A 9,967-nucleotide genomic window follows, 5' to 3' on the forward strand; every position below is an offset into this window, starting at 1 on the left:
TTCAAAATGGTAGCACATGCTTATGTGAGGATTCTTCTTCTGTGAAGAGCCTGAGAAAGTGTTATTTGAATAAAGGAGGATTTATTCCAAACAAGCCCATCACAGATTGCGCACAACCCAGGGAGTTCTGAAAGTCAAATTGTAAAAATAATCTCAAAAGAAAGTATGAACATAACTCTCTTTTATAACCTGCAGACGGCACCCATGTGGTACCATTCTCTAAGAAATCACCCTAACTTTAACATATTTGGCACAACCTCAGTCTATCACTTTTGCTACCCTTACGTACAGTCAGATGTTCTTGACCCTTCATTTTTGACCCTCTCAGTATTTAGCCTTGGCTAGCAAATGTACTCAAAGTCCACATTGAGACCTCACGATGTTATGTGTTATCAGACACTACAACCCAGCTGTCAAGTGAGACTATAGGAACTTTGGTGTTTTTGAACATTCAATGTTACTCAAAACACTCTGCACACTATTCCAAATAACTGGTTTGAAACTGGTTACTTTTTAATTTTAGATTTCATTTTATGTACTTAATGTGAACTCTGCATGGTAGGCTGCATGGTGAGGCTCAGATAAGATAAAATAAGGACTTCATGATTCTTCTTAGGTAAATTCACTTGTCACAGCAGCAATAATAAGTGATTAAAACGGACACAAGAGTAGAAAAAAAGAAAAGCAAAAAATACGAATAAAAAACCTAAGATAAAAGTGAATTACACAGACAAAATCCAGATTTGGCATTTGCAAATTAAGGATTACTGGTTGTTCAAACAATTAAGACTATTTACTTGAGCAAACATGCAGTTGAGGATTTTTAGTAGATCAGACACACTCTACTGTATTAGAGAAAAGACAGTTAGTTACATGGAAGATGGAAGTTTTGGTTAATCAGATCCAGTAAAGCTCCTGAAGTATATTACCGATCTGTTAAAATGTTACTCTTCAAACTTGTGCCCTCAAATTATATAACCAGAAATAATTTATATTTTCTTTGAACTAGTGGAAAGGAGAGGGAATGGGGTCTTTCAAGCAGTCACACTTCAACTGTGAAACTCCCTTGTCCTTATGGTGTATTGACACTATTGAAACTTTTCAAAACCAGTCTAATGTTAGAAGAGCTTTTAGGTAAACTGTTATTCTTCTTCTTATCATTATTATATTTTTATTAATTATATTTTTATTATGATGTTGATTTGGGTGACAATTTTTGATAAATATTATATATTACTTTTTAAAACATATTAACCATCCCTATGCTTAAAAAACTTTTAAAAATAAAATTGTTCTTTTAAACTTGTGCATTGTTTGACTTTTAAAATTTTTGTATCAGGTGTAAAACGACTTTTTAAATAAAGTTGTTTTTAATGTGAGCAGCTCCTATTGGCTCGTTTAAAAAGAGGGAGGAGCAGATTGCACCGCCTAGCGTCTAGTCTTCGCGGTCTTTCGTCTGTTGCGCCTTTACTCTCCCTGGTGTTTAAGAACGTGGAGGACAAAAGGATACCAAAGAATCGAAAACTATGACAAAGGTAAATACTTAAAGTTTGATACGTTTTCATCAATGGTTATTTTAGTAACTTTCTATAGTCGTCCTAAACGGTATAAGGGGGAGAAGCATAACATCTTTAGCTAGCAGGTAGAACTGGGTTAATTTGCTGCATTGTCTTTGGCAAACATAATTTAAAGTTAATTAAAAAACTCTTACTGCCTATATTCTACTCAATAAAGTTCATCTTATCTTATTCTGTTTTCATTGCACCATTCTCTCTATACAGTTTTTGAATTTACACACTATAACGTACACGGCAGTTTTTTTCTGTGCTTCTGCAACTGTTTCTTGGGTTTTCCTATAAGGTTTTTGTAATTAATTTAAAAAATTTATATTATTTTTTTGGCTTTAGTGGATTCCTGCTCAGCTAACTCGGCCATTATGCACTACCCAGTAAACAAAATGGCTGAACAGTATTTTAAATGTCTGAACATGAGCTAGTCATACCATGTTACGTAATATTCATGTGCAGTGTAGCAAGGTGATTGTTTAAATTACAGGAGTAGATGCCTGCAGCTGAAACGGTTTTCTGATCTGAATACGGTAATGTTACCAGATATGCATTGTACTATGGGAAAACGGTGGTGGATCAGTGTGTAAAAAGCCCCCAAAAGAAACACACAGCGTCTTTAGCTCAAACACTGTCTGATCACTCTCTTAGATACTGTGCTGTTCCATCTAGTTATTGGTTACTGAGAAATGTTAGGTCATTAATTAATTAAGAGAGTGCAGCTGTTCAGATCAGATGGTGAAGTAGGAAAATGCAGAACATGTTATTATAGCTGAATGCTGTGTAAAATACTAGTAATAAATCTAACTCCCATTTATGGCTTTTACTACTGTGGGGCTAAATAAAAAATTACAGACATAATGAAATCTGCTACAATTACAAAGCTTAAGTTTAAAACAATTATTATATATTAAGCATTTTTTTGCTCTTTTTTTTTTTAAATTCTTTTTGCTAATAATGGACTCAATTTTATTATCAACTTCAAAGACCTATTAAACTTTTAAACCATTAAATCCAGGAAATTAGATGCCCGTAAATGTACGAGACCCTCTTTATGTCTAGTATCCCCAAATATTTAATAATCCTTTCTAAAAGTACACAAATTTTGTTCTTTTCAATTAAATATTGCATGTTCAATGTATTCTTGAGCAGGTAAAACTTCCACTAAATTAGTTTTTGCATATTTTTAAGTATAATCAAATTTTTATAGTTTGCGAGTACTTTTAATTTGGAGATTTTGCCACTTGATTTGAAGTTTGGATAGTGCTTTATAGTCATTTGTAAATGTTTTGAACTCATCTGGCTTCTTAATAATTTAATAAAAAATTAACAAGCCATGTAATAATTTGAAAACCACTAGGGACCACTTATAAAAAAGTAATTCCTTTTTTACTTAAAGGAATTTAGGATTTATGTCTGTCAAGTCATTTGTTCTGGCATAAGTCACCATTTTGATATATCTTCCTGTGACTTTAAAGTCTGTCAGCTAGTTAGATACATTTTTGCACTGCTAGTGTTTGCTGCTTGAATTAGTCAGTTTATCATATAAACACATGCAGTGCCTTTCAAACTTTTAATTACACTGTTCATTTTGTGCATTAGTAAGAGAATCTTTTATATTGAATTATCCTGGGAAAAAACAAAAATGTTTGTATTTTCTCATGCACTTTCTTTCATTTCCTTATCACGTTTAGATTCTTCAAGATCACAAGTACCATCTTTGACATGTAAGTAACTTTCATATTATTTGTATTACTTATTATTATTATTATTTTTGAAAAGTGATGGTCTTTGGGGCATCCTTTTTTTTTATTGGTATTAAGTATATATATTTATTTAGGCACAGGAGGCAATGATCTATTTTAAAATTTAACATTTATTTAATTTTCATCTTTTATGCTAACAATAATGCCAACAGTGTTCTCTTCACTTGACCCACAACTCTGACAGTTTTGGTCCTCTGCTCTCCTCACAATTGGCTGATTTCCATCTGAGCTGCTACTGTCAACTGCATTAAACTGATTTTACATTGCCTTGTTATTCTAATCTTTATCTGCGTTTTGGACTCCAAACATTCACACCTGCTGTTAGTAACCAGAGCTCACAAGAGTGTAAGGCGTGTAGTTCAATAAAGTGATCGATGTGTTCACTAGCTGATTTCAATAAACCGGTAACTTATCAAATCCATATTTTATAGGAAGTACATTACTGATAAAAGTGGTAATAAACACGGTAACCAATAAAAATTAAAATTTCCAGTTATAAAAAAAAATACTGCAGTGAGCTCAGTTTTCTAACACCAGGTGTGAACATCTACAGTCTTTAAGCGCTGGTAAAGATTTAAAAATAAAAGCATTCAATAACATAACATTAAACAGTAAATTAGTTTGATGGTGTTGACTGCAGCAGCTCAATGTTAATCAGCTGATGGTGATGGAAGCAGATGAGCGTTTTTCATCATGGTTGTTAGTGATGTGTTGGTCAAAACGAAACGGCTCTTTGAAGTGAACGACACAAGCGTGTTTTTTCTCTCTCTCTCACCCTCTCTCTCGCACTTTTTTTCCGCTTCACTCTGCACGCGAGCCTTGTGCTTTGCGCTGGGAAGAGGGGGGAGGGGCGGTTGTTACACACGCAGTAGCACAGTAACAGAGCAGGAGGGAGAGAGAGAGAAAGAGCCAGGGACAACAACGTCACATTAGAAAGGTATAGTAATCATCCACAACTATTTTCAATTGCGGATGATAAAGGATTCAGAAAGTTTATTCATGCAGGCCCATATGACAGAGAATGTGCATCTTCTGTTTGTTTTCATATTATAATTTATATTTAATTGTGTTGTGGTTTGCAGTGTTTTGTGTTGTTTCACTTTAAATTTGTTTAAAAGGAAAAAGCTGAAAATTTAAATAGTTAAAAGTTGAAATGTAAATAGTTGTTTTTTTTGTATTATATGATTTATTTATTACATTTTATGTGGAGAGAATAAATAAAAGTATATTTACGGTGGCTGCTAGAGACAAAGCACGTACAAACCCCAAAACACGTAAAAACTCCATAGCACGTACAAACTCCAAAGCACATACAAAACACAACAGAAGTGCTCCAGGATGCTAGGCACAGTGTTGAGATTTTGTTACCTAGTGGCTACACAAGCCAGGAAGTACCAACGACCGGATTTGGTGTGTGGTAGTAACAGGTAAATGAACAGCTTTTGGAATTTTTTATGAATATATATGAGTGCTTGTGTATAAATACACAAAAAATACACATATGATTTCAATTGTGTAAATTAAGTGATCTAGATAGCTCTGTTTTGGAAGTTCAGTTGACGCTAGAAATGGGTTTTGGAGTTTGTACATGCTTTGTCTCTAGGGGCCACCATATATATTTATATATAAACATATATAAATAAAACCACGTTTCTTTTTTTACATTAGTAATTCCTTTGGTTCATAATTTTATATTGTTGTTAATAATAAATTAATTAAAGCAACAAAACAACCTGAAGAGCCGGTTGGGAGCCGAAAGAGCCGGCTTTCTAAAAGAGACGAAAATCCCATCACTAGTTGTGTAATATGCTGGTATTGATATGATCAAAAATGAACTGAGTTGTTTCGTATTCTATAGAAATTGTACATCTAATTAATAACAAGGCTTTCTGCTGATGTTATTAATTAAAAATTTATTGTTTTATTTTTAAGCAACAACTTTTTAGCATGCAATCAGTCCATGCTGTACAGGACAGATTTGTAAACTGTGCATACAAAAATAGACTATTTTACAAAATTGCTCTTTCAACAAATGTAAATCACAGCAGATTTTTTTTGTTGTAGGTGCACTGTCACAACTAGAAATGTGGGGGGAAGTCCTCAAAGTTGAAGGCAGAACAGGAAAATACATGGAAATAACAATTTTCCTTTAAATGGTAAATGGCCTGCATTTTTATAGCGCTTTTCTAGTCCCTAAGGACCCCAAAGCGCTTCACACTACATTCACCCATTCACACACACAATCACACACTGGCGATGGCAGCCTACATTGTAGCCACAGCTGCCCTGGGGCGCACTGACAGAGCACATCAGTAAAGGTCGATCTGGATACTTGATAACTGTTGGTATAGGTATGACATGAATTTGAATCTCCATTATCACAGGTTTTAATTGGGAGGGAACATGCAGATATACAGGAGGACTATAAACAGCAATTCCTATTGCATACAACTGTTTTAGAAAATACCAACAACACTGTTAATTTATCACTTGCTGGTCTATAGACTTTACAGTGTGGATGGATGGAAAATCCATCTGGCTCCACTCTGGCTGAATTGGTGCTACAAACAACTCTGCGCTCGGCTTTCCTGGCTGTGTGTGGATTTAAACTTACACATCCAAATTTTGACCCTATTTTTCTTCCTTTCAGCTGATTGGTCAATTTCATGTCAATCACCAATTAAACAATCCAATCAGAGAACATCTCCAGAAGTTGATTCTGTTCATCTGGACGTAGCATTTTCAGTGGGAGAAAATGCTGCAAGCGCTACGTCCAGATGAACAGAATCAACTTTTGGAGATTTACTTACCTGGATGATTGAGCATGCATCAAGACAATCAGAGAACAGATAGGTTTGGCTGTTGGAGGGCTGCATTACGGAGCTTCAGGTCCTGGAAGAATAAATTCCCTTTTACATACCAGACCAGCATTTTTCTTCATTAGCACGAAGGAAAACAGTCTGTGCGTGTCAGAGTTCTGTGGTTTTTGTGTCACAGGGCTTATAATATGTGTAAAAATCTGGCCAGGGACCATCACATCACACTGCTATCATATTTTTCTGTTGCTATCATGTTTCTTTTCTGAGATGTTGTTACTTTTATGACAGATGTAATGAGAAATCTTCCAGAAAGTTAAATTTTTTATTCTAATCAAATATTTGATTCTGATAACAGATAAAGATTTTTTTTTTTACTTTTGTTCTGCTATTTCATAGTTTATACAAATTTTGGCCAATTCCTATTTATTTTAACCCTTTAGCCCCCAAAAAGTCGCCAGCGACAGGTTTTTCCAAACCTGTCTCGTCAAACCTGAGCTCTGCCAGGGGCCCAACACGCCTGGACTTTTAGAAGAAAAGAGATGTCCGAAAATAAACCACAGGGTCAAATACTTAATTTTGTTCAGTGTTTTAGAGTTATTAATTTGAATTGACTAATTTAAATATTTTATTCATGTACATTTTGATTGCCTTTAGTAAAAATGGCAAAATTTCAATTTCTTTTTTCTTTCTGTTATTAATCCTTGATTACATTCATATAGTATACAGTAGAGGAAAAAACCTACCAGACCTACCAGTTATCCTGCGTAACATTATTGGGGATAAAGGGTTAAGGAAGCGCAATTAATTTTTTTAGTTTAGCTTGTGTTTACTACCATTTTTTTTTTTATCACCACACAGTAAACATTAAGTAATATGTAAAGTGTCCATTTATCCTCCATTCCGGTCCATTATCTTAAGCTTAGGCTGCTGCCCCTCGACCCAATCCGGTACTAAGTAGAGAGGCCCAGACTTCGCTCTCTCCAGGCACTTGGCCCAGCTCTTCCGGGGGAATCCCAAGGCATTCCCAGGCCAGCCGAAAAACATAGTCCCTCCAGCATGTCCTGGGTGTTCTGGGTCTCTTCCTGGTGGGACGTGCCCAAAACACCTCACCAGGGAGGCATCCTAACCAGATGCCAGTATCTAATCTGTCCTTTTTGTATGTTCCCCTCAGGTTGCCATGGTAGCAGATACAGGGGAAACAAGTGTAGACGATGCCACAAGAAGGATGATGAAATTCCTCATATCACCTGAGCTGGCTGTGGAGTACAACATGCTTGGCCGACATGGGGAAAAAAAGTTCAGAGATTTGCGTCTTTTTAATGTTGTGTATGGTAAGTTAGTTTCACTTGAGACATTTGAACTTTAGAAAACTAAACTTTTTTAATAAAGTGTTTGAAAGTGTAACTGAGATTGGTTATCATGCAATTTGTATATATTTTTTGAGGCAATAAAGTGAAATAAACATTGTTCTTTGAAAATCATCACCAAATGAAGTAAGCTAAGATTAACTTTACTTTGGCTTGCCCGTTTTTCTTCTTCTTCATTTGCAGAGGCACTGAAGAATTATTTAACATCAAAAGTCAACTTGCAAGAAGCAGAGAAGGCTCTGTCCAAGTGGTTCAGTGGAGCTAAAGACAGAGGAGGACCGAGGGCTGCAAGGGTACAAAATAGACTTACGGCTCTGTAAAAAAACAAACCCTGCTGATTCAAGATAAGCTTTTGAGTTTTCATCTGACTTTTTCCCCATGTTGCTACAGTTCCAAATATCTAAGGAATTTTGCTGTAGTTTGACATTTCTAGTTTTTAAACGTTTACGCACTTTGGAATACAGTTACGTAAAATCACAGTTGTTGGACAAAATAAATGTGAAAAATGTTGTTTTGTGTACCCTCGTGATTTTTGAAATGGTTTTATTTACAAACTAGATTTTGTTTGCGGTCAGCTTTAATATATTTGGTGTCTTTGTGTCACAGAACCCGTATTAGCCGTCTGAAAAATTGATTTTGTGACTGTTTTACTACATGGGGCCCACTCAGTGCCAGAACTTAGTCAATTCAAACTAGAAATAAGATGCAAATACAGAACCCACTGCTAATGCCATTCCAACTTTTTAGCTCATGTTTTCCTCATGTTGTACCCACTAAGAACTTGAAAAATGGGGCCTAGGTGGGTTTCAGTGTACTTTGCCCAGTTGGGGTCCATTTAGTTCCCAGATTTTACCTATATAACACCGAGATGGGCTTATAAAATGGGGCCATTATGGAACCCGCGGACAATCCCACTTAAAACCCACTTTTTAGCCTATGTGGTACTCACATGGTACCCACAAAACAACTTGAAAGGTGGGGCCTGGGTGGGTTTCTTTGTACTTTGCCCAGTTGGGGTCCATTTAGTTCCCAGATTATACCAATATAACACCGAGATGGGCTTACAAAATGGGGCCATTATGGAACCCGCGGACAATCCCACTTAAAACCCACTTTTTAGCCTATGTGGTACTCACATGGTACCCACAAAACAACTTGAAAGGTGGGGCCCGGGTGGGTTTCTGTGTACTTTGCCTAGTTGGGGCCCATTTAGTTCCCAGATTTTACCAATATAACACCGAGATGGGCTTATAAAATGGGGCCATTACGGAACCCGCGGACAATCCCACTTAAAACCCACTTTTTAGCCTATGTGGTGCCCACATGGTACCCACAGAAACTTGAAAGATGGGGCCTAGGTGGGTTTCTGTGTACTTTGCCCAGTTGGGGCACATTTAGTTCCCAGATTTTACCAATATAACACCGAGATGGGCTTATAAAATGGGGCCATTATGGAACCCGCGGACAATCCCACTTAAAACCCACTTTTTAGCCTATGTGGTGCCCACATGGTACCCACAAAAACTTGAAAGATGGGGCCCAGGTGGGTTTCTGTGTACTTTTCCCAGTTGGGGCCCATTTAGTTCCCAGATTTTCCTAACATAACACCTATATGGGCATTTAATATGGGGCCATTACGGAACCCGCGGACAATCCTATATGGGGCCCATTTTTCAGCCCATTTCCAAACCATATGGGCCCCACATATAAATGTTGGCTGGGTGGGTTTATGTTTTTTTTTCTTTCTTTCTTTCTAATACTGAGGGGTGTTTACCTAACAATATGAAACTTTGTGAAGCAACTACTGTTGTGATTTGGTGCTAAAGAAATAAAATCAAATTGAACTGAAAATAGAATAATTCAAATTACCAAATGTGGAAACTGAAAAAAAAAACCCAAAACCCCACAGTAAATATTAAAAGGTCACGATCTTCAGCGTCAGTAAACACAGCTGCACTGACAAATCAAGTTAAAAACTCTACCATGCCACCAAAACACTATATACAAGTTGCAATTAAAACTTTCTGCCTATTAAAAGCAAAAACCTGCTTCAAATCTTTCTCCTCTCCACTCTAAGGCATTCAATGTGCACCTCTACACTGTTTTCAATGTTTCTGTTATTTTTAGATTGTTCCTCTGTGTACCTGTGAGCATGCACACAATAGCAAGGGTTATAGTTCAGCTTGTTTGTGGACATTGCATTCAAAGTCAGTTGACATTCTGACTGAGGAACAAATTCTCAGGGCACCATCACATGGATGCTGGGAAAAATCTAAAATTTGCAACTGATTACATGTTTCTGCTAGGATTCTTTCACTGCAGCCTGATTTTTGAAAAAGGAGATCCAACACTCAGAACCGATGATGATCCTCCAAATGAAAGTCGGGTCATTTTTATTGATATTTGCTGATATTTGCTCTCTGTGCATGTTTAAGATCCATGATGAAATT

At 36.4% G+C, this 9,967-nt stretch overlaps 1 protein-coding gene across 3 annotated transcripts; it reads left to right on the plus strand.

Annotated features, from left to right (window-relative positions):
• The first annotated feature begins 1,499 nt into the window (after positions 1–1,499).
• On the plus strand, positions 1,500–8,027 carry LOC309720213 (uncharacterized protein). Of its 3 annotated transcripts, XR_014280439.1 has the most exons (4): positions 1,500–1,535; positions 3,260–3,292; positions 7,322–7,481; positions 7,701–8,027. XR_014280439.1 is itself a non-coding variant. In XM_082556905.1 (3 exons), the coding sequence occupies exons 1-3, from the start codon at positions 1,527–1,529 to the stop codon at positions 7,835–7,837; spliced, it is 306 nt and encodes a 101-aa protein (XP_082413031.1). In that variant the 5' UTR covers positions 1,502–1,526; the 3' UTR covers positions 7,838–8,027. The 3 variants fall into 3 exon arrangements, 1 of the variants encoding a protein (XP_082413031.1); XM_082556905.1 differs by lacking the exon at positions 3,260–3,292 and having other exon boundaries at positions 1,502–1,535; XR_014280440.1 differs by lacking the exons at positions 1,500–1,535; positions 3,260–3,292 and adding an exon at positions 3,845–4,268.
• Positions 8,028–9,967: the final 1,940 nt, after the last annotated feature.

The sequence above is a fragment of the Aulonocara stuartgranti genome (assembly GCF_965226115.1).
Source record: "Aulonocara stuartgranti genome assembly, chromosome: 13".
Taxonomy (NCBI): Eukaryota; Metazoa; Chordata; class Actinopteri; order Cichliformes; family Cichlidae; genus Aulonocara; species Aulonocara stuartgranti.

Coding starts and splice junctions, on each gene's coding strand:
- LOC309720213 (XM_082556905.1), top strand. Junction 7,482..7,700: donor TCTTTTTAATGTTGTGTATG/GTAAGTTAGTTT, acceptor CTTCATTTGCAG/AGGCACTGAAGAATTATTTA.